Source organism: Protopterus annectens, chromosome 15.part0, assembly GCF_019279795.1.
Source record: "Protopterus annectens isolate FY-2018-M chromosome 15.part0, PAN1.0, whole genome shotgun sequence".
NCBI classification, from domain to species: Eukaryota; Metazoa; Chordata; order Ceratodontiformes; family Protopteridae; genus Protopterus; species Protopterus annectens.
This window is the reverse complement of record NC_056749.1, coordinates 315232062-315257296: the sequence shown is the minus strand read 5'-3', so window position 1 is coordinate 315257296 and position 25235 is coordinate 315232062. Positions and strand designations below refer to the sequence as shown.

Here is a 25235-nt window from a genome sequence, read left to right as displayed (position 1 = left end):
TCAGTATGGATTGCAGGAGGAGTCATTACTGGGCACATTGCGGGTGCTGCAAAGAGCACTTCTGTCTGACAAAGATTGAAACAATACTAATTTCATTAACTTTAATCATACTTTGACTTGGGAATGAAGCCCATTCCCGTCACAGTATTAAAAACACAAAAGATTTGGAGAAATTAAAAAAAGAGGCTAGAAAACCTGCTAAATTTTCTGTCTGGTGTTACCAAAAAGACCAGGACCTTTGTTTAGTTGGGTATTCCTAATAAAACTTGTGTGAGTTGCTTAACTCCGATCTAGCATACTCTTATATTAATGCTCATTTGTTAGCAGTTTCTGCCTACTTCGGTTGGATCAACCTTTATTGGTATCCATTTGAAATGTTGGGACCCATTGGAGTTGGTCACAAAACAGAGGCTAAATGACCAAAAAAAATAGACTTGCCATATATCAAATCTGAGATGGCCATTTTTCAGAATATTCCTTTTTTCTCTGTGGCATTGTGATCATGGAATTGGTATATACAAGTTTGAGGGGCATGGGAGGCTTGTCTTACAAAAAAGAAGTTGAAAGGAGAAAAGTGATGTTTGAAATTTACTCTTCTCCTTGATGTTCAATTTTTTCATCCTGGTGGCAGTAAGTGTTATGGCTGCCTACATTTCGATTGGGATCCACCTTTATTTTTATGTTTTGAGGTCAGACAGTCATTAAAGGGCATCCTTCACCTCAGCCCACCTAGGAAATCTATTCTCCCTTATTGGGAGTTGAATTATGTTTTAGTAAAACTAACCCTTGCACGCTCTCTCTCTCTCTCTGCCTGCTTCATTTGTTCCCCCTCAAGTTTTTTTTTTAACTTGGAAAACTGTCTTATTGGTAGTTCTGCCAAAAGGGTTTCAGAACGCACATAGCTTCTCCTTCCTTTTAGGTTTTTCATAAAGATCGAATTACCCTCAGTACTAAGCCATCTTTCATTCCTAAGCTGGTCAATGAGCATACTCTGACTCAGACGGTCAACCTCTGTACATTTTCTGTTCTCAAAAACGAGAGAGGAATTTGCACTCTTTAGATGTTCATAGACAACTTAGTTTTTATCTTGATGAGACCAAATCTGTCAGAAAATCGGATCAACTTTTAATTTTGTTGCAAAACAAGAATTTGGTCTTCTGTCTTCGGACTGACAATTTCTAATTGGATCTCTCATGTCATCTCATTTTGCTACTCATACCAAAAGAAGGAGCTTCCAGGTTTGGTTAAGGCTCACTCTACCAGGGAATGTAGATTTCTTGCATGTCTTTTTTTAAATATGTAGACTCCAGATCTATTTGTGGCTGCTACCTTGGGCTACTGTACACACCTTTACAAAATATTACAAGATTGTCTTTTCTAGGGGTAGAGCAGAATTCACTAAGTCCATCAGAAGAAATTTTAGATTACAGCTGAAATCTTCATTCCTCTACCCCTGGGACATGAAAAGTTTTGGAATTCTTCCCACGTATTAGTAATACTGCAACAGTGATCATAGGAAGCATAGGAAGTAACGCCCGGCTGATAGCTGTTGAAGCATCACTTCCCACCCTTTTCCCCCATCTTTTCATGGATTCTTTTTAGATCATGGCAGTATTCTTTTTTTCTCCCTTCTTTTGGTTGACACATATCTTTTGAGTACCTATTTTCTTTTTACCTTGCTGTTTTTTGGGTCTGGGTCAGAAAAGTCCTGAAGTACTTTATGCTTGTATGTCCCCTGTGTACCACATAGCTTTGGCATGAACTTTGTCATATGTCAGACCTGAGATAAAGACACCTAGGCTTTGGTGTCTTGGTCTGACATATGGCTACCCTTCTGGGATATTTCACTTGTTAGTACTACTGTAACAGTGATCAGTTGGACATCTACTGTTATGGTAAATTATTGTACAGCTGTACCTTGTGTATGTATTTATTTGGATTCATTTGCTGGGAAAGTCCAACTGAGTGGATGCTTGGATATCAAAACTCCACTGAAAGTTACAGTAAAACAGAAGGAAGACATAAAAGTAAAACTTAAAAATAGAAACATCTAAGTTTTACTCATAGGTATAATATGATATTGCAACTGTTACATGCATAGGAATTGCTTTAGCCACACCCTGAGAGAAAAATAAAATTACAGTAAGGGTACTGAATATAAATGAGTTTCCATCTAATCTCTATTTTTCCAGGTATTAAAAAAATGAAGAGTTGAGGGGAATAAAATGTTGAGATTAGAGAATAAAAAGTAAGCATAGAAAATTTGGAGGGATAGATGTTTTGTGTGCCAGAGATGTTTAAAGAAATAAAAAAAATATGAACCGAGTATGAAGAAAGGAATAGATCTCTAATAGAGATATAGGATAGGACATGTAAAAGGTGTGTGTGTGTGTGTGTATATATATTTACACCACACACAAAAGAAAGTAGTGAACAAAACTGAGGAAATCCTTATTTTAAAAGGTTCTTCTAAATGGTTCTGTAGAAATAGCTAAATGAACAGTAACATGAGTATGAAGTTATAAATATAGGTTATCCTGAAGTTGAACATGAGCTCAGCCATGTGTCCATTAGGTATTGTTTTAGTAAGAATATGAGTGACTTTTCTAGTTTATTTTTCTGAGTAATTTGCAGATTAGTAAGTTTAAATGTGATGTATAGAAGTGAGGGAAGTAAATAGCTAGAGGTAGTAGAGTCAGAGATTACATATCCAGTTAAACTGTGCTAAATGGTGAAACTGTGACTAGGAAAACAAAAAATGCTTTGATCTTATCAGGTGAGATCTTGTCAAGTGAGCAGTAAGAATCACGATTGATGTATACTGCTGGGAAAACTGTTATCCCTGACAAAGTCATAGGGTTAACAGAAGGAGTTTAGCAGTAGGCACCTTCTACTACAGGGAAGATGGATATGCTGACCTTCCTCCACACACCCACAGGACAAAGCAGAAAACCCTGCTCCCCAACTTGCTCAAGAGCATTGCTGCCAAAGCTGTATATTGCCCACTTCTGTCATGCTGGTCATCCTTAATCACTTCTTTCTTTATTCCACCACAACCAGAAATGCACATTACTTTGACAGCAACATGTATTATATTGAGTAATAGAGTTTGCAAAATGTCTATTTTGGCTTCTACTTTGATAATTTTTTTTCTTTTTCAGCACTGTGAACAAAATGTTTCAGAACAAGGTTGACCAACTCTTCACTGAAAGCTCATTTGCTTCTTACATTAATTTTCTTCAGCAAATTTTGTGGCCAGGTGGAAAGCCTGCAGCAAGCAGTCCACCAAGAACAGAGGAGGAGAAAATTGAAACAAAAAAGAAAGCAGAGGAACTACTACTCAAAAGAATTCCAAGTATGTTGTAATTTTAAATATTTTCCACTAAGTGTTTGCACTTTGACTTTTCTATTTAACTTTTTTAATCTTACTGGTCTAGGCAACAGTCCAAAAAACATTTGTACTGATTTTGTTTAGCACTGACACTTAACATTTAGAGCATCTTTCATTAAATTATGTAGTTCTACTTCTCAAGTGTAGGTTTTCAGTCCATCTCTGTAGCACCAGAAGTTAACACAGGCCCACGAGTTCCTCTATTTTAAAGCTCCAATTAAACCATCTTTCTGTTAATTGTTTTCTGCTACACTCAAACAGAAATGCAGACACTTGCTCAAATACAAGTTTTGATAATGTCCAGTCCTCTCCAGAGCCACTACAAATATTAACATCCAAATAATCATCCATTTTAAATTAATGAGCATTTTCTGAAAGTTTAATGTTCATGGTTTCCCACTGCTTCCAAACCAGTATCCAAACATTGTCTAGTAGTTCTGCAACTAAGTGCATACATTTCTGGCAGTCTCATGGTGAAGATAGATGAAGGCCTTATTGAATGTGTTCTATTAGCAGCACAGGCACTGTATGGGCCACAAGGGAGGGTAGTAGTTAGTGGACATTTTCTAGCAGTCTCATGGTGCAGATGGATAAAGGCCTCATTAAAACTGTCTTCTTTTGGAAGCACAGGCACTGTATGGGTTACAGGGGTGGGTAGTTTAGTGTCCGATGTCTGCTCACCCATCTTTGGGGTAGGGAAGTAGTCTAGTTTGTAGCAGTAAACAGTGTACAATCCTGTAAAGGTCTATGCTGCATTAGCAGTGAGAGGCTTAATCTGGAGGTTGCTCATTCATGGAAGCACGTGTACAAGTCCTGAGGACAGCAATTGTTGAGTTGGCAAGGCTGCTATAAGATGGGGGGGGGGTATTAAAACAACACTCCCTGACATCATAGAGACAAATTTAGAAATTGATTTTAGTGGTGTTCTAATCTGATGTGCTGAGCCAATATATTGGCAGTGGTGGCACTGGTACGCTGACATTGTCTGTAGTGCATACCTCTCAACTCTTCATATTTTTCCAGAATGTCCATATTTTTGATCTGTTCCTCATAAAATGTGTACTTTTTGGCAAATTACTATGGATTGAAATCACTAAATAATGACTGACATTTACATTTCAAGGCTTCATACCCTTAAGAAAATACATGCTATTACAAAGATTTTTCTGTCTACTTTCTAAATTTATAAGAGCAATATTTAAAATGTGTCCCTGTTTTTATGCCTTTGTTCCCTTTTTTCTACTTTGTCCAAAATTCTTTTGCATATCCATTCTCTCGTTCCAATCTTTTCCTAACCTCCTTTGATTGATTGTTGTAGTTATACAATATTTTATGTGCTCTACTAATTATTCCTTTTTTAACAGCAGCTTCTGTTCTAGATTCTACTAAAAATCTACCAGTGCTGGTCTTTTGTTTAGGACCTTCCTATTTCTTTCCCTTTACCTATATTCTGATTTCAATCATTGATAAGGCTGGCACTCTAACCTGCAGTCCAAATAAATTCATTTTTTCCTCAAAAAAAAATATTTTCAATTAAAATAACATTTGCATAATATTTTAAAATATTTTAAACAACTATATACAATATTTACAATAGCCTTAATTTCAATTATATACATTGTATGTTATTAAATATAGAATTAACAGATCAGTTATCAGAGATACATTATTGATTATTGCAGTGTGTCCAAGAAAGATATAACTTTCTTCCAGGGATTATTTACCAATGGCCTGGGATAGATTCGTAGTTCTTTGATTTTTATTTCCATCAATGCAGTTGTTGTCAGTAAAGTGTAGAATTCTTCCAAGGTTGGGGGTATATTTGAATTTTACCTTCTGGATATGCATTTCCTAGATATAGGAAGTATTGTCCATAACAAATACATATTTGTCTTATACAGGTAGGGACCTTCAGTTACATTTAGTATAATCAGTGCTTTAGTTAAGGTAAAGGATTCATTACATAAAGCTTGTAAAAATTATTGATTCTATTCCAATATGATTTAATTTTAATACATTCATAAAAAATATGAATCCAGTCTGCTTTATTTGACTTTTCACACCTCCAGCAAAAACCATTTGTAGTAGTACTGATCTTTTTAATTCTGTCTGGTGTTAAAATGCTCTATGTAAGCATTTCTAGTTAAATATTTTCCAGTACTGTGTGTTAGAGATGTAATTAACTGATAGTAAGATGTTAGTTTTAATTTCTTCTGTTAACTGCAATGACTGACCTTTTGTTAAGAACTGCCAGTATGATGGTTTGGGAATTGTTTTATGTTATTAACTCTTTATATAGATTTGAAATTGAATTTTTCTTTTCACAACTATTATATATAAATTCATACAGAAAACTTATTAGATTTGGAATATCTTTAAATGAGGAATTAATTAATCTGCATAAATCTTGAGTGTACATTAAAATGCTTTGTAAGGTTAACCAGTCCTGTGTTGGAATATTATAAGCAATTTTTATCATATGTATATCTAAGACATTTAATTTATTTACACATTGAAACCAGCATAAGAATCCATTTGTTCCCAGGAGGTTATTGTTTCCCTATATATTTTGTGAGAAAATTTCTTAGTGATGGCAAATGGGGTTAAAAGGTCAAACCAAAGTTTTAATCTAAGTTTGCATTGATAAGTTTCCTAAAGGAATTGATGTAATGATTAATCAGTGTTATTTTAGAAGGTTTTGTTGTATTATATTGCATACTTATGCATAGTATGTACCAGGGTTTGTTTGTCTTCTCTTAAAATTTTTTTAACAGATTAAATTCATTTGTTAATATAGCCATTGTTAATTCTTTCCAGTTGGCAAAATAATTTAGGTTTATCCAGTCTATTGTAGTTTTAAGCACAGATGCTTTTATATATGTTTCTATTTCTAGGAAGTTCAATCCTTCTTGTTTCCAGGGTCTAATGTGATGAGTTAGAGATACTCTATTCTTTTTGGGATGCCATAAACATTTTATTTAAACATGAGTTTATTTCTTTAAGAATGCATCTTTTAAGAATTAACTGTATTGCTAATGCTACATATAGTAATTTTGGCAATAAGACCATTTTTATTAATTGCAATCTGTCTTCAAAAGTTAATATAATTTTGTTCCACTTTTCTATATATATTTTTATTGTTTCAATAATGTTTTTATAATTAATATTGCTTCATTTATATTTTTGCATAACGCTATTCCTAAATTTAGCATAAGTTCTTGTTTTCCTATGATGTATTTATCTGTAACTTGTAGTTCTTTTTTCTTATTTAAAAATAGAAATTTTGATTTTCATCTATTAAAGTGTAGACCTGAAATCTTATAAAATGTCTCCATTACTTCTTCTAGCTATCCTAATGAGACTCTGGAGTTTGATAGGGTTAATAAAATATCATCGGCAAAAAGCATTATTTTAGATATGTACTGGTCATAGACTTCTATTCCTTTTATTCTTGGATTACTGCGTATTATTATTTCTATAGCCAAAGCAAATAAAATAGGAGAAAGGGGGGCATCCTGGTTTAGTACCTTTCATTATATGGCTAGATTCTGAGGTGAAAGGACCTAATTTAATGTAGGCTAAGTTATTAATATATATGTTTTTTAGTAATAAGATGAAGGGAGGAGGAATTTCAAATAATGCTAAAGTTTTAAATAGATATTCCCAGTTGAGGGAATCAAAGGTTTTTTCTATGTCTAATCCGATTACAAATGTTTATCTTCTTTATTGACATAATCTATAAGAGTAAGTATCGTTTTAATATCATCATGCGTGTGCCTGTTATGTAAAAATCCAGTTTGATCATTATTAATTGTCTCTGAAAGTGGGATTTTCATTCTCTTAGCTAGGATTGACACTGATATTTTGTAATCATTCAGTAATGATATAGGTCTGTATGAGGTGCAAAGGTCTGATGGTTTATTATCTTTTAGAATTGGTGTTATGAGATAATATTTCTATGAGGGTGATATTTTTTATTCTGACTGGATTTCTAGCAAAGTTTTATGTAAAAGGGAAATTACTGTTGAAGCGAAGAGTTTGTAAATTTCTATAATTATACCATCTATCCATGGAGCTTTGTTAGATTTACTTTCTTTTATCTTGTCAACAATTTATTTGTAGGATATAGGTTTTTGTAGGTCTAGTTTTAAGTTTTCTGGAATTTTTTTTTAGATTGATAAGGTTTGTATCTAAGTTTATTTGGTTGGTATCTAAATCTTCTTTTTTGAAGTGTTCCATATAATGGAATGGAAATGCTTCAAGGATGTCTCCTATATCTGATCATTTTTTTCCCTTTTCATGATGTGTACTACTAATGTTATTTGCTTTAGATTGTATTTTAATTCTTGTAGATAAGTTATGTAGATATCTGTGGGAGGTGGCTAATGAGTTTTTTTTAATTTTCCAAGGTTAGACAAGTTTTGCGTGTTAGAATTTCATTATATTTTTTATTTAACTCCTCTATTTCTTTTTTGACTTCTGGACAATTCTGATTTTTTTTTTTTTAGATTTTGCTGTCGAGTCTGGTTTGCAAGTCTAATGATTCAGATTCCCACTCTCTAACTTTGTTTTTGTACCAGCTAAGGGTCTTAACAAGTACGCTTTTAATGAGTCCCAAACCATGACTCTACTGATTTCTGTTGTATTATTAATTTCAAGAAATAATTGTAGTTCTGACAACATCCAGGGTCTGAATTCTTTAATTTTCATGATATATGATGGAATTCTAGTTGAGAGGATTAAAGGTTTAAACTCTTTGGAGCTTCATTATCAGAGAGTCATGATCTGAGAAGGGGCATGAAACTATTGAGAAGTTGAGGATTTTTGTTTGTAAATCTTGAACTAAAAATAATTTGCCTATTCTAGTTTCTGTTCCAAATCTATGGTCTTTATGGGAAAATAATAAGGATTAATCATTTTTTACTTTAAAAGTGTCTATTAAATGAATGAATCAATCCATCTTTTTAAAGATTTTGAAATAGTTGCTATGCGCAAAGACTTCTTGGTGGCTTCAGAAGCTTCTAAAGTACAATTAAAGTTTCCTCCCAGTATAAGATTTCCTTTGTAATGGTTGGAAATAAAATCTAGGAGTTTTTAACCATTCCTGCTGCAAGATTGACCATGGTCCATATTTTGTTATTAAATGTAATTATAACAAACACCTAGTAGACATTGTTTGTCTTCATATTTATAAATAAGTTTTGGAGTGATTGTTTTTCTTCCAGAGAATTGATACTCCTTTTGTCTTTGTTCTATAGAAGGATTGAGCTAAGACTGTCTAGTCCTTAGGGTTCCAAATAAAGCTATCATTAGTCTTAAAAATGTGTTTCCTGGAGAAATACTAGTGCCTTATTTAGATTTAAATATGTTAGTAAGGTTGTTCTTTTATTTGCATTATTTAAGCCATTAGTATTTAATGATAACAATGTTAAATCCATTTCAAGTTATTGTTGGAAGAAACCTTGTTTCTTTTTTTATTTTGATTATAGTAGCTATACCATATTCATTGATAGCATTGCATGTTATTTTTGTGTGTGTAAACTTGGGAGTGTAATTTAATGTTCTTTCTTTCTTTAAATATAAGTAGGGTAACATTTTGGTCAGGCTTTAAAAAAGTACTTCTATAAAACATTAATTCTGAAGTATCAAGTACAAGTAAATATGAATTTCCCATTAAACATGGAATGAAAGTAATTCCTAACTAAATAGATAGATCTATTGGATCATCACTCATACCTTTAACGAACAGAAATATGAAATTCTATATTATTCTATTGTATTTTATTTATCAGGATGGAATGTTAGTAGTAGAACCAATTATGTTGACTTAGAAAATTTCCAGTATTTAGTTACCCTTAACTCATTACAGCTGAGTGATGTCTACAGGCGTTTCTGCATTTACCTCCTACTGCTCCTCTAGGCGTCAAATATTTCATGTTCATATTTGCATTAATTCCAAATCCATGCTACACACAATGTATCAGAATATTTCATCTAGAAGCATATATGATGGCAGACACAGTTGTATTGATATATGACCTCTGTCAATAAGTATTTCTTAGAAGTGAAAGGTGATAATGTAATTTTTTAAAGGCTGAAGCCACACCCACTGGGAGTTAAAAGTGCACACTCAAAAGACCTCTGCTGGAGGGAATGAGTTAAGAGATCCCAAACATGTCAGATATGCCATTTTGGATAAATTAAATGCAACAGATGAGTATACACTAACTAAGCCAAGCAACAAATAGATTATTACTAAAATAATTTGACTAAAAGGTCTCTGTAGGAGACAATGAGTGATTACCAATGAAATATGAATTTACTGTAGGTGTGCTGTAGAGCCATGGTGGTACAGCGGTAGCGTTGTTTCCTTACAGCAGGAGGTTCTCCTGTTTGATTCTCGGCTAGAGTGCCTTCTGTGTGGAGTCTGCATGTCCTCCTCGCGGTCAAGTGGCCTCCAAAAGACATGCGTGAATAGGTGTGCCTTCGCTGAAGGTTGGGCTGGCAACTTGACATCGTAAAAAATTCGACTGCCAATCATTAGCGGACCAGAGTTCCACTGTGGCGACCCCTAACTGGGAAAAGCCGAAAAGACAAACAACTGTAGGTGTGCTGTCTTCCTTTACTTTCCCACTCTTCAGCTCACCAACCTCAACTTACACTTATGAAAAGACACGGATTATCAATGGTATCCTGATTCTGAATAGAGGCGCCCTACATTCTAGTATGCAGTGCTTTTACATATTTATAGATTTACAAAGCAGAGTCTAAGAATAAACCATGATCACCCTGACAATTCCCACCCTGCATAGGGCACCTCCTGCTCCCAGAATGAGTAATCACATCAGGTCTAGAATGAATGTGTAGGTACCCATAATGGTAATCAAGGCTTACCTTAGGTTAGTATTAATCAAATAGAGGGGGCAGTTAGAATACTCTTAAGCCTCTCCTCCCTTGACCAAAAACAGAGATTTCCCTTCCCTTTCTTTCCCTTGTTTTAAATCAGTACTAAAAAAAGCAATTCAGAAAACATAGGTAAACAGAAATAACATTCAGTAGTCCGTCTTGTACATGACTTGAAATCCATTAAACAAGTTAGTGACTAACATCACTTTAGTAAACATTATAAAGACAATTTAGAAATAATTTCCTAGCTCTTTAAATTTTCTGATAAAGCAAAAAGTTAACAATAAGCTATTTTAACTAAAAGTGTAAAGCATTTCAATTTTTCCTTGCATGTATACATTTCTACTTATGCTGTAGTATCAATAGTTGTCTTTGAAATCTGTACAATACTTCACTTCAAATCATTAATTTTTCAATTCAGGTTTCGTTTTGTCAAAACGGCAACAATATTTCAAGGGCACAATTAATATTTAGACTGATGTTTCAAATAAATAACTTGTCAGTTGCCGGTTGAGTTAGTTTAGAATGTATAGTTAGTGCAAATATAGCATGTTGCAAAAATATGTACTTTTTGTGTGCTCTAGAGACGGTCGTATGCAAGTGACATACATAATGTAGCATATATAGAGCAGATAGCTTATGGATTCAGGTTAAAGTAAATTATGCTATTAATCAGGCAGTTTCATTTAAGTCCACCAGTAATTTGGGGACATTTCAGTTGAGTTTCCAGGAATGGTGTAGTCCAATGTGAGTAATTGAGTCCACTTTTCCTCATAAACATGTGTCACAATTCAGTAAACAAAGCAGAGTCTAACATCTGTCTAATAATCATTATATAGACAAAGAATAGTCATTTCCTAACTCTTCAAATTTTCTGATAACACAAAATGACAGTAAGCTATTTTAACTGGAAGACTAAAACATTTCAATACTTCCATGTGAATATACATTTTTACTTGTACTGTAGTGTCAAGAACTGTCTTTGAAATCTATGCATTACTTCACTTCTTTCAAGTCATTCATTTTACAGTCCAGATTATATTTTGTGAAAATGTCAATAGCATTTCAAGGGCACATTTAATATTTAAACTGGTATTTTAAATGAATAGTTATCAGTTGCCAAGTGAGTTTGTAGTGTGTGAGGTAACTGCAAAGATAACATGTTGCAAAAAGTAATATATATCTTCATGTGCTCCAGAGACGGTCAATTTCAAGTAACATATAAAATGTAACTTTTACAGTGCAGACAGTTTGTGGAATCAGCATGTTAAGCTGAGTAATACTGTTTAATCAAGTAGCTACATTTAAGTGCACGTAGTTTGGGAGCATTTCAGTTGTGTTTCCAGGAATATGTAATCCTATGAGGATAAATCATAAAATATTTACAAATAGCCCTATTCTGTATTTATTTTACCTTGCTTAAGTTTTTCATTTTAGTAACTAAAATTGCTTTTCCTTATTTATCTGTGAGGCTAAATGCACTTTACAGGTTCACAGTGTCCTTAGAAACTGCAGCAATTGTTTACTGTTGCTATGACAACGCAAATAGAATGTGAAGAAATCTTCACTTCTCTTAACCAGCAGTACATTTTTCTCTTCTTTTTATATATATATATATATATATATATATATCTATATCTATATATATATATATATATATATATATATTAGTACTAAAAGGAAATAATTCAAAGGACATATATACATGAATGGAACATTTCGGAGTTAAATCACGAACATGTCCCCAGTCTCAATAAGCATAACAGTGGCTATCATTAATCAAATAAATATTGTAATAATTAAGTTTGCTAGAAAGGTGCTTGGTGTGACATCTGGAAAGAGGAAGGAGGACAAGGAGACCTGGTGGTGGAATGAAGAAGTACAGGAGAGTATACAGAGAAAGAGGTTGGTGAAGAAGTAGGATTGTCAGAGAGATGAAGAAAGTAAACAAGAGTATAAGGAGATGAGGTGCATGGCAAAGAGAGAGGTGGCGAAGGCTAAGGATGGGGTGTATGAAGAGTTGTATAAAAGGTTGAACACTAAGGAGGAAGAAAAGGACCTGTACCAATTGGCTAGACAGAGGGACCGAGCTAATAAAGATGTACAGCAGGTAAGAGTGATAAAGGATAATGAGGGAAACGTACTCACAAGCGAGGAGTGTGTGCTGAGCAGATGGAAAGAGTACTTTGAGGGGCTGATGAATGAAGAGAATGAGAGGGAGAGAAGGTTGGATGATGTGCGGATAGTGAATCATGAAGTGCAGTGGATTAGCAAGGAGGAAGTAAGGATAGCTATGAAGAGGATGAAGAATAGAAAGGCTGTTTGTCCAGATGACATACCTGTGGAAGCATGGAGGTGTTAAGGTGAAATGGCAGTGGAGTTTTTAACTAGATTGTTTAATGAAATCTTGGAAAGTGAGAGGATGCCTGAGGAATGGAGAAAGTGTTTTGGTACCAATTTTTAAGAATAAGGGTGATGTGCAGAGCTGTAGTAACTACAGCGGGATTAAACTGATCTGTCACAGCATGAAGTTATGGGAAAAGAGTAGTGGAAGCTAGGTTAAGAAGGGAGGTGATGATTAGTGATTAGCAGTATGGTTTCTTGCCAGGAAAGAGCACTACAGATGCTATGTTTGCTCTGAGAGTGTTAATGGAGAAGTACAGAGAAGGTCAGAAAGAGTTGCATTATGTCTTTGTGGATTTAGAGAAAGCATATGAGAGGGTGCCTAGAGAGGAGTTGTGGTATTGTATGAGGAAGTCAGGAGTGTCAGAGAAGTATGTAAGAGTGGTACAGGATATGTACAAGGGTAGTGTGACAGCATTGAGGTCTGTGGTGGGAGTGACAGGATTACATCAAAGATCAGCTCTGAGCCCTTTCTTATTTGCAATGGTGATGGACAGGTTGACAGACGAGATCAGACAGGAGTCCCCGTGAACTATGATGTTTGCAGATGACATGATCTGTAGTGAGAGTAGGGAACAGGTGGAGGAGACCCTGGAGAGATGGAGATACACTCTAGAGAGAAGAGAAATGAAGGTCAGCAGGACTAAAACAGAATATATGTTTGTGAATGAGAGGGAGGATAGAGGAATGGTGAGGATGCAGGAGAGTAGAGGTGTTGAAGGTGGATGAGTTTAAATACTTGGGATCAACAGTTCAGAGTAATGGTGAGTGTGGAAGAGAGGTGAAGAAGAGAGTACAGGCAGGATGGAGTGGGTGGAGAAGAGTGGCAGGAGTGATTTGTGACAGACAAGTACCAGTAAGAGTGAAAGGGAAGGTCTACAAGAGGGTAGTGAGACCAGCTATGTTATATGGGTTGGAGACAGCGGCATTGACAAAAAGGCACGAGTCAGAGCTTGACGTGGCAGAATTGAAGATGTTAAGATTTGCACTGGGTGTGATAAGGATGGACAGGATTATGAATAAGTATATTAGAGGGTCAGCCCAGGTTGGAAGGTTTGGAGACAAAGCCAGAGATGCAAGATTACATTGGTTTGGCCATGTGCTGAGGGGGGATGCAGAGTATATTGGGAAAAAGATGCTAAGGATGAAGCTGCCAGGTAACAGGAAAAGAGGAAGGCCTAAGATGAGGTTTATGGATGTGGTGAGAGAGGACATGCAGGCGGTTGGTGTGACAGAGCAAGATGCAGAGGACAGGAAGAAATAGAAACAGTTGATCTGCTGTGGCGACCCCTAATGGGAGCAGCCAAAAGAAGAAGAATTCCAATTACCTTAAAACTAGATTATTTTAGACTATCTATGTATTAGATAGTGAGTTATTAAATATATACAGACTATATTAGTATAGTAAATAGGAGAGAATTTAGAAAGGGAGACAAGATGCAGTTAAAATAAATAATGAAAATAATAAAAGAGAAGATAGAGAAAGAAAAGAGAAAATTAAGAGAAAATACACACATACTATGTATGTTGATTTACAGTATAAATATTTGATGTACTATATAACCCCCTCCTGTGAAAGAAAAGTACCCTGTTTTACATACCCGAGGTAATGTGAAAACTCATGTCTCATCTATTTTCAAAAAATATAGATAAAGATTCCAGTAGTTAGTTTACCTTTGTTTTAAAATTCCAAGCAGTCAAATTGGTCCTTTAATGTTAAAGCAATTCATATCATAGTAGATGCTTTGAGAGATTTGGATGCAACAGTATCAGTCTTTTGCTTCTTCTTTTTGACGTCTGTCCAGACATTTATTTCTTTTGTTCTTTTGAGAGAAGGTGACATCCAATCCATATCTTCTGGTAAAGTAATCACATTATTAGTGTTAATAAATGAAGAGGTGTCCTCTGTCAATAAAAGTCCTCATCTTGTTGGCATACAGTATTCTTATCTTAGCTGGATATGCAAGTTGTGTCTTGATGTTATTTTGTTACAGAAACTTTATCATTGGCCACACTTTTTTTCCTTTGTTCCATTATTCTAGATGAATAGTCGTTATCAAATCTCATCAGGCTCTGTTTATATTTTAGAGGTGCCTTCCTCCAAGCAGATCTTAAAATCAGTTCCTTGTCCAAGTATGAAAGAAATATGATGATTATTGACCTAGGAGAGTTTGAGTTAGTGGCAGGTTTCCCATTTGCTCCGTGTGCCCTTTCATTGCCAAAGGAAAGTCCTCCTTTTAAATTTAAAAAGTCAGGGATCCAGCTTGATAAAAAGGAAATAATGTCCTCACCTTCTGTGTTTTCTCGTAATCCAGAAATCCTGATATTATTTGTCCTCTCCCTATTTCCCATGTCATCTACTTTATTAACCAACCAAGTGTTTAAGAAGCCTCTCTAAGTCTGCTTTCTAAGTCATTTAGAGAAAACTCTGTTCCTGTTATCCTTGTCTGGTAATGGTGTAGCATTTTCTTGAGGGTGTCAGCCTTTTTTTTGACTGCGTGTTTTAAGATTTTCTAGGCTGTCTATAAAATCATCCATCTTCAAAGACAACCCCTGTAGGGTGGATGTCATCTGTTGTAGTTCTTTCTTTAAGGCAGCATCCTGGTGAGAATTCCTAGAGTTGCTCATTTTAACAAGTGAATAAACCTCCAATATTTTTGACAGGAAATTATTTGAAAAACTTCAAAGTTTCTAATTTTGTAAATTAGTCCTTTATCTATAAGATCTTATGCTTTGAAGGAAAAAAAGGATTTTTTTCCTGTCTTATTTAACTAGTTATATGGAGCTCTAAAACACTGCTGCTTTCAATTAGCCATTCAGGCTCCGCCCCCAAATAAATTTTTGACGTTATTCCATTCTATTACATTTCCCTCTCTAGGTATTTGCTTCCAGTACCTTGGTTCCTTTGTTAGTTTTCTCCATTGAATTCCAGCCTCCTTTTGCCTACTGTCTTCATCCCTAACTGCAGTCATCCCTACTGGCAGAATCTCCTTTCTCCATTCCCATGTTGGCTTATTTATTGAAATACCTTCTACTACGTTAAGGATATAATCTGTACAATTATTGTTATTCTCCTTAAGGATCTGCATCCAAAATCCATGTCTCTCTGTTTCTGAAGCTTCCTTGTTGTTTATCATACCTTTGCACTTAGAATTATAGGTTTCTGCTTGTGCTATGTACAAGAGACTTAACTGTAGCTCTGAAATACCCCATTCAAATTGGGTAATCCTAATCCACCTTGTTATATTGGAAGAATCCGCTTATCCCACTTCTCTCTTGCCATCTTCTCCTGCCAGAGAATATCCTTCAGCTCTTTATTGTTACCCACAACTTCTCTTCTGGTTGCTAAAAATTTGCCTGACCTGTGTACAAGACTAAAGGGACTAAAAACATTTTAACTGCTTTTATCTTACTATCCATATCCATATAACAGAGCTTCCAGTTTCTTAGTTTTTGTATTGCCTTTTGTTTAGTCTCTTCCCACATATCCTGACCTGCCGCACCAGAATTTTTAGTCCATACTCCTAAGTACTTCATTTTATCATGTCCACATCATAAGTATGGATATAGCGGAACCAATTTGTATGTGAGAACATAATTTACCACTATTGCCTTTGTTTTAGCTTCATTACTTTTGTATCCCAAAAAGATTAGAAATTGTCTCAAAATGTCCCACAACACTGAAATGTTCTTTTCTGGTTTTATAAGGTATAAAATAATATCTGCAAATAGACCCAGCTTTTCATGACTACCATATCAATTATATCCTTAAATGTTTGAGTCCCTTATTTTCTTTGTTAGTGGTTCTAAGTAAAATGCAAATAAGAAAGGGGAAAAGAGGACACCCCTTCCTGGTTCGTCTGCTCGGGTAGAAATTATCAGAGAGGAACCCACCCACTTAAATGTTTGCCTCTGATCCCTCATATATCCTCCTAATCAACCTTATAATTTTATCAGGGAAAGCAAATTCTTCCATTGCCCTGCTCATAAAGTCCCAGCTTACACTGTCAAATGCTTTCTCTGCATCAAGACCCACCACCAACAGTGGTATTTTCTTACATTCTGCTTTTATCCAGATCATCAATTTTCTGCTAATGTTGTCAAATGTTTGCCTCCCCTCCACAAAACCACATTGATCCATGTCTTTCAATTTTGCCATCACATTTGCCATTTTCTTAGCCATTATAGACATAAACCCTTTATAATCATGGTTTAGTATTGAAATGAGCCTGTATCTGATGGATCTTTACCCTCTTCAAGTATTACAGCTACCACTGCTTTCTTCCACGGTGTTGGTACTTCTCCTCCTCTAAAAATATTGTTAACTGATAAAGATATGGAAGGTCTTGTTTTTTATAATCCTACCTTCTAAACTTCCACAGGAATACCATCTATTCCTGGGAACTTTCCTGTGGATTTAGTTATGCATCACTATTTTTATCTCATCTCCTCCTATCCTGTCAATAATTGAGCTTTTTCTATCTCTAACCTTGGCATATTTAATTCTTCCATAAACATTTCCATTTGTACCTTTTCTTGATTTCTATATTTTCTGCTTTATACAGACTTTAATAGAACTTCCAAAATATTTCTAATACCTCTATGAGATCTCTTGCTGTCTTCATTGTTATAGGCTCCATAAGCTTGGCAACAGCCCTTTCTACTTTCTGTTGCCCGAGTCGTTGGGCTAAAAGGTTTTGTGCTCTAGAGTTATTATTAAAAAACAGATTCATACAGCAATCTTTCTCAACTCTTATATTATTGACGTAATCCCTTATTTTCTGTTGAGCATTCTTCAGTTGCTCCTCTTGTTCTGTGAGATTCCCCTTATTATGTAATAATTTAACATTTGTCAGTCTCTCTGAATAATTCTTGTTACTTCTTAACCATGTCTCCCTTTCTTTTATTTCCACCCTATTTTTAAACTCCACTTGAATTTTATCCCACTCCCTAGCTATATTTTTAGAGGAAATGTCTATCTTCTCTAGTAGTTCCTGAATAATTTCCATTACCCATTCCTTAAATTCCTGTGTTTTCAACAGATAGGTGGGAAAGCACCAGTGTCTCATTTTTATTTCATTACCCTGTGATTCTCTCTCTGTTGTCACTGGCACATGATCTGAAATAGTTATTGGGTGCTTATCAGGACTTTCAGTTAAATTCACTTGTTCCTGTGAAATGTAAATTCTGTCTAGCCTAGCCCAGTTTTTGTATCTTGGAGAATATGTAAACTCCTAGTACTGAATTTACATCTTCCATGTCAAATATTTTCATATTGTTTTCAAAAATCTGCCCTCCTTCGTTATATTTTCCCTTTTGGGCCCTACAGAGACACGTCTTCACTGCTGCAAATCAGTTTTTGGTCTCCACCTACAAGTAATATTCCTTGCTGAAAGCTCCGTTTATAGTAGTTTTAGGTGGAATATAAATACATGCCAGTGTAATCCTCATCCTTTCCAGTAGCCACTTAGTATTACATCTACCATTATCTTTGTTTATCCTCTTCTATCACTATTGGAGCTCCTCTTGCAGTTAATATAAGTACTCCTCTTTTCCTTTGTCCGAGATGTTTACCTGAATAACCATCCTGAAAACCTTTCTTTATCAAATTCACATGTTTAGCTCTTTCCAAGTGTCTCTTCTCTAGCATAGCTATTTGAACTCTACATTTTTAATATAGTTCACTACACTTTCTTTGTATTTATCTGCGAAACCATCAACATTTGGAGACATTAAAGAAAGTATCATTCTGCTGAAAAGTTTATTATTCCCACCTTTTATGTATAACAGCTTTTTTGTTAAATGCCTAGTTTTAACTTTTGTGTTGCATGCATAACTGTTTGGTAGGTTGATCCTTTATACAGTTGTGTCTTGTTATATCCATTTCAGGCTGTGTTACTTCTTACAAAACTTTTTATTTTATTGAAAGTCCTCAAACAAAAACAAACACACCCCCAATATCCCCCTAAAACCGATTAACTTAATGTTAACACAGAAAACTGTGTGCATCTTCAGATGTTGAAGTTTTACCCTTCTAATAGGAACAAATGTCCCAAACTGCCACAATGATAGACTTGGGTTAACCTGTAAGAAAGGTTATCCATGGTAAGACCCATGGTACAGCCTGTGCTTCTGTTCAGTGCTGTCTTTTTATGTCTTATCTTTATATCTCTCCCAGCTGGGAAAGCACTTGAATGCTTTCAGAAAGCATAATCCCCTAGCCATTTCCCTTTATCAGATTGTCTCCGTGGAGTCATGAGGACCAGATGCAGAGTTGCTACTAAGCATACATTTATTTGCTAGAAAAAACATTATAATATTCAATCTTCTATTTCATTTACTTGCTTTTCCTTAAAACTTGTTACTAGATCAAGGAAAGGGCCTTAATCCAGCTTTTTCCTTGGGCAAGAATGAGAAAAAAATACATAAGTTTTTCTTTTGTCATGCTGTTTTGACCAGATGTTTTTTTACATTGCAGTGCATACATTTCTTAAAATTGAACAAGGAAAAAGAGAGAAGGAAGAAAGAAAAAAGAAGTCAGGAGCACCTGTTTACATTACTATCCCCATTACACTTAAAAATAACTGAGAAGAATGTACTTTATAGCATGCAAAGAAAAGAAAATTGTGCAGTATAAAAAATATTACTATTAAAAACCTTTTTACTTGGTTAACTTTCTCCTTCCTCTTACCCTCTCTCAAGTATTTTTCCAAACATTAATGGTGTGAAGTAGAGCATATGCTTTAGAGTAACGTAGAAGTCTAACAAAGTCCAAAAAAGTCCAATATTTCCAGGTATTTTTGTTCTGTCATGTTTCCCAAATATAATTATTGCTTTCTATTCCCACATTTGTCAGTTTCCAAGTTGCTGTTTATTCCTGTTTATCTCCATGACCCAAATCTTGCCTTTGCTTCATTTTCAACATACTCTTGATTCTTCTAGTCAACTATTATGCTTTTTTCCTTCTCTTAAGCATTTTCCAATACTTTCTTCTAGGTAACTGGAAGTCATGTCTGGAACTTGCACTGCTTTTTGCTGAACAGGTATAGTACTCTTCCCAGTCAGTGTCTTTTCCTCAACTTTTGTAGCTGATTTTCTTTCAGGTCTTTTGTATTTCTTTTTTTCCTGGAATCTAAGCAGTGCAGTTACAAGTCAGTTACTGAAATTTACCCAGAAATACAAGTCCACTGGCTTTCTCTGCTGAGTTTCTTTACTCACACTTGGAGAGCTAGGTTACTCTGTATTCAGCCATCTTAGAAGTCCTCTTGTAACCCAGTCCAACCTCCTTTCTTTTTCATTTGACCTAGGGCAATCACAATTTACTCCACAGTATGGATTTGTTCACACAGCGAAAGGGCTCTGCTCTGTAGTTCATGCAAACCTTCAGACCGAATATAACTTTCGGATGGTCATTTTTTTAAATTATTTTAGTTATCTATTCTCAAAAGACATGCTTACTAGTATTACAGCAGGTTAAGAAACCTGCTAGAAGAATTGAGGTCTTTCTCTCCTGTTGTGTGAGTTGCTCAGTTCAGGGCTTGCATATTTCTCATTAAAATCTCACCTGACCATTTCTGCCTGCTTCCCTTTTGATCCACCTTTTTTCACATTTTGCATCTAAGCAGATTTTGAAAGATGTTCATTTCAGGCTCCCTAGAGAATCTATCTTTTCTCCTTGGGACCTGAATTATGTTTAAGAAAAGTTAACATTTCTCCAATTTGAGCCTGCTTCCACTATTTTCTTGAGATTTTCCACTTGGAAGATGGTCATGCTCTTACTTCTGCTGAAGTTTAAGCTCTCATGTCTTTTCCCTTTTTTTTTTTTGTCATAAAGATAGGGTTACTGCCAGCACTGACCCATCCCTCATGCTTAAGGTTGTCAATGAGAGGGAGTGAGTTAGGTGTAATGATTAATGTTCACCTCATAGAGACAAAATACAGCATTAGACTCTGACGTTGGGTTATTGGCTGGATTTAAAATGACCCTTCATGGCAACCTATGAACACCATTTTATGGGTTTGGCATAGGATTGCCATATTTTCATGTCAAAATTTCTGGACATGTACATGAAAGCAAAATGAGTGTAATTTTGGTACCCAATGTGCAAACCTTTACTTAATGTTTAGATTAAACAGTGATGATCAAGCGATTTTTATAATGAATTTTTGCAATGTCAATGCTACTGTATTGTACAGTATTTTGCCAAATATAAAGTTTGAACTCATTTTTTCACATATAATAATTTAACAAATGTTACCTTGTTAATATAATAACTGCTGTAATAACTGTATATTCAAATCAATATCACCCAGTATTTAAGGTAGAAGTCAAGTTAATTTATCCAAATTTGCAGCAATATCCTCATCCACAGGCCCATATGCATTTCCTCAAACATGTCTGCTTAACTTAGTTCTGCCGACACAGTAAGGCGACTTTTAGCAATCAGATTATGTGGATCTGCTAACTGCTTATACTAACACCATGTATTGCTGTCAGTAAAGAAATTTAAAATCCATTACTCAAACCTGTGCCCAGAGGAAACTTGGGAAGCTACTCAATTCATTGCACATGCTCCAATTAGGAGGCAACATTTCACTGAGATATGAAGCCAGCAGTATAAAGCTTTTTGACCAAGAAGTGTGCCAAGCAAAATTTAAACAGCCATGCATGTTGTCACTGAGGTGTTTGTAACATGATTGCAGTTGTTGCATAACTAAGGTCCTTCTCCCTCATTATACTGACTGACCCACACTCATAAACACTAACATTACATAAATACAGCAGAACCATTTTCTACATGCAGATTAATCTGTTAGTGTACCTGGTGTAGGACCGTTCCATTACAATATTGTAACATTTAAGTAGCTATTTAAAAATGATATATGTAAAATTAGTATGCTCTTACCATTTGCAGGATATAATTCTTTTTGAAATTCAGCAGTAGTTCATTTTGCCCCAAAACTCTCAAGACCTAATACATATTTCTAAGGCTACACTTATAATTTCTAAGGTATAGGCTGTTATGCTGGAACAAAGAGCAAATGAGATGGTGTAAAATATACCTGTTTGTCTAAACTGGAATGTACTCAAGAAGGACTGAAAGTGTAACATTATAAATAAAAGGTAAAAGTTATACTCCAGGCAAAAAACAACAAGAACGGCACCAGTATATGTATGATTAGTAGTTATTCAAGCAGCAAGTGCCCCTACTAAAGCTGACAGGGTGTGAATAAGTTTATGATGGACACAGTGAAGTCATTTCTCACAGAGATGTGCAGAATTTTTTCCTGTTTTGTGAACTGTATATTATGCTAGAAAAAGTAGTTGTGTCATTAGAAGGTACGTGCCCTAAGAGTTAGTTCTGGTTATTTAACCACCAGTTTAGCAAAGAAGAAATGGGCTACTTGGCCTCTTACCTGTTGTAGCATTCTTTTCCTTAGCATGTTGTGAAGTGTTGTCCTTTTTGTCAATATCATAATGGAGTTATTCCCCATTTTCATTGTGTAACAAAAAAAAAGTGTTAGCATGCATAAATTGATTTTTCATTCATTACTTGTGATAAATTATTTTTCACTTATTTCAATTTCCATGATCTTTGCTAGCTGACAAAATTAATTTTATACATTAGTATGGTATGTATTAGGCTCAAGCAGCTTCAACTAAATGGGGATTTGCTAAGCAATATACACTCTTAAGAAGGATTGCCTCATCAAAAGAAATACCACATAAATATTGCCATATGTCCCTAAACATTAAGATCTATTCACACAAATTCAGTATAAAGATTAGTATAAACTTACTGTGTCTGAATCCTGGATGGGCTGTGATCTGAAGTTGCTAGGAACCAAATTTAAAATAAGTAAGATGAAAATCCAGTCACCACCATGCAGGCTGCCACAAACATAAAAACATCTCCCTAGCTTTCCCACATGCACAGAAGGACTGCCACAACCATCTATTATGATAGAAGCTCCTCCTCATAGCAAGAGAGATTTGTTACATCCCAACACACATCATTAATGGAGGATGGTTGTATGGGCAGGATTTAAGGGATTTCTTATCTTGCAAGTGGGCTACGTTGCATGCCACTCATGTCAAGTATGTATAATAATTGGTCACTGAGCAATGTTTCAGAAGAGAATTCCACATTTTTATCTGATAGGTACATGCATGTAGAAAGTGGGTGGTACTTCATAGTCCTGGGGGGGAAAAAACTTGATAAGTAAATAGGCCGTAATAAGACAACAGATAATTGTTTTTTTTTCCAGACAATACACTGTCCAGAAAAGGCAGTCTCCATTTTCTGAACAGTGTCCCTTAATTCCAGACAGTCTGTAAGAAGACTGGGCAGTTAGCAGCCCTAGTCTGGCATAATAGTTAAGAATTTACTTCACAGATGCAAGGTACCAGATTGGATTCTTATATTTGAAGGGAAATAGGTTAAGCTTAAAAAGGCCTATAAGGGTAGCTAACTTAGTACTTACCTAAGAACCTATAGTAAGTTGTCTTTAAACTATACTCTTCCTATCTTTTTCCCCAGAGTCTTACCAGAAAGTTAGACCAGCTTTTCATTTCCTTTCAGGACACAAAGGTTGGGTATTTGTCTCCAAACACACATTTTTTTAATGGACTACTACTGCCATCACCTTTTGCTATTCCTTCCACAGTAAGGTGCTTCCAGGTTTAGTTAAGGTGCAATCTACCAGAAATTTGGTATCTTCTGGTGCCTTTTTCAAAGTTCTAGACTCTAAATCTATTTTAGAAGCTGCTAATTAGTTTTCTGTACATACACTTGCTAAGCATTACAAGACTGATGCCTTTTTTTTGAACTAGACGTGGTTTTATTGGGTCCATCTTGCAAGGAATCTTAGGTTCAAGCTCAAATCTTCATTCTTTCACCTCCCTAGACATTTAAAGATCTTTAGGGTACTTCCCACTTGTAGGTAGTATCACAAAACTGATCATAGGACATTGCAGCTGTGTAAGAAGAACAGATGTCTGATGGATCACTTTTGCAGTATTACACCCCACACTCCTTCCTCTTTTTTGTCTTTTAGACTACAGTGGTATTTTCTTCTCCATTCTGGTTGATGTGTTTTTGGTGACCTCTTGTTTTTGTTGTCTTGCTGATTTTAAGGTCTAGGACAAGAAATTCTGACTTACTTTTCTCTGATGCATCCTTAAGACAATATTGTCTTGTGGTCATATGTCAGCCATATAGTGCAAGAAGACAACAACTAGTCTTTGGCATACTGGCTAGATAATCCCCAAACCAGGACCTCTGCAAGGACAGCAGGTGCATAGGCTCAAGCTGCAAAGTCAAAAAACAACAAAAACAGCCAGCACTCAACTGGAGCAAATATCTAATTTTAATGTACAAAGACAGACCGGTTTCGGCCCACAGGCCTTTTTCAATGTAAAACACATCAGTACAACCCCCTTCTTGTATACCATCACATATTTAGATGATTAAATCTCATTAAACAATTATTACAAATGCTCATTGAGACCAGGTGGAAACAACCCCCCCCCCCCCAATTTTACTATCCAAGACTTCTCTTTTTTATTTAAAAAATACTGGCCAGATAACCCACTTGTTAGTAATACTGCAACAGTTATCAGTCAGACATCTGTTGTTCTGGTAAGTTCTTAAATAATTTTTTACTTTTCTTTCAATGGAGAAATAAATTGTGTCTGACAAAAAAAAAAGTTTACTAGTGACTGAAGACAAATACATGAAGATACTCGAACCGTATCTGGGAAGAACATCTGCTTCCATACTCCGTCCCTCCAGAAAGTTATTTTTTAATTCCTTTTAGGCACCTATTCTCAGATGTGCTACAAATATTACAGAAGTCTAAGAAACCTGCTAGAAGAATCGAGGTCTTTCTCTCCTACTGTGTGAGTTGCTTAGTTCAGGGCTTGCTTGTTTCTCATTAAAATCTCACCTGGTCAAGAAATCTCTGAGGCACTTTGCTGTGATGCATCCTTAAGTACAATATCGTCTTGCAGTCGTATGTCAGACATGTGGCACAAGAAGTCGATGACTAGGCTTTGGCACACTGGCTGGATATCCTACTTGTTAGTAATACTGCAACAATGATCAATTGGACATCTGTTATGGTTAGTTCTTACATAAGTTTACTTTTTCTTTCAATGGATCAATAAGTTGTGTCCGACAAAAAAAAAATAGTTTACTAGAGAATGAAGACAAATACTTGAGGATACTCAAATCATATCTAGGAAGAGCATCTGCTTCCCTACTCCATTCCCCTAAAAGTCACTTTCATTTTTCCCATCTAATTGTGGTTTGGGATGAAGGTCGAGGTCCAAATGGCCATAGAGATATTTCATGTGCCTATCATTAAACATGTATACAGTATGAAATATTACTGCCATTCCCAAAAGACCAATCACCTTCTATGTACCAGTCAGGAAGCGAAAGCATGTCTCAATCTGTTGCTGTCACATACACAAATAGCATCCTTCTTTACCTCCTACTCCCCAAAATATAGACACATGTCTGATGTTCAT

At 35.3% G+C, this 25235-nt stretch overlaps 1 protein-coding gene across 1 annotated transcript in view; it reads left to right on the top strand.

Moving 5' to 3' along the window:
* The window catches only part of LOC122789668 (sorting nexin-25-like), a 157036-nt gene that overhangs the window by 39691 nt on the left and 92110 nt on the right, over nucleotides 1–25235 (top strand). The window contains exon 2 of the mRNA XM_044057084.1: nucleotides 3162–3355. Within this exon, the coding sequence (XP_043913019.1) occupies nucleotides 3175–3355 (181 nt within the window). The 5' untranslated portion in view covers nucleotides 3162–3174. The remainder of the gene's footprint in view (nucleotides 1–3161; nucleotides 3356–25235) is intronic.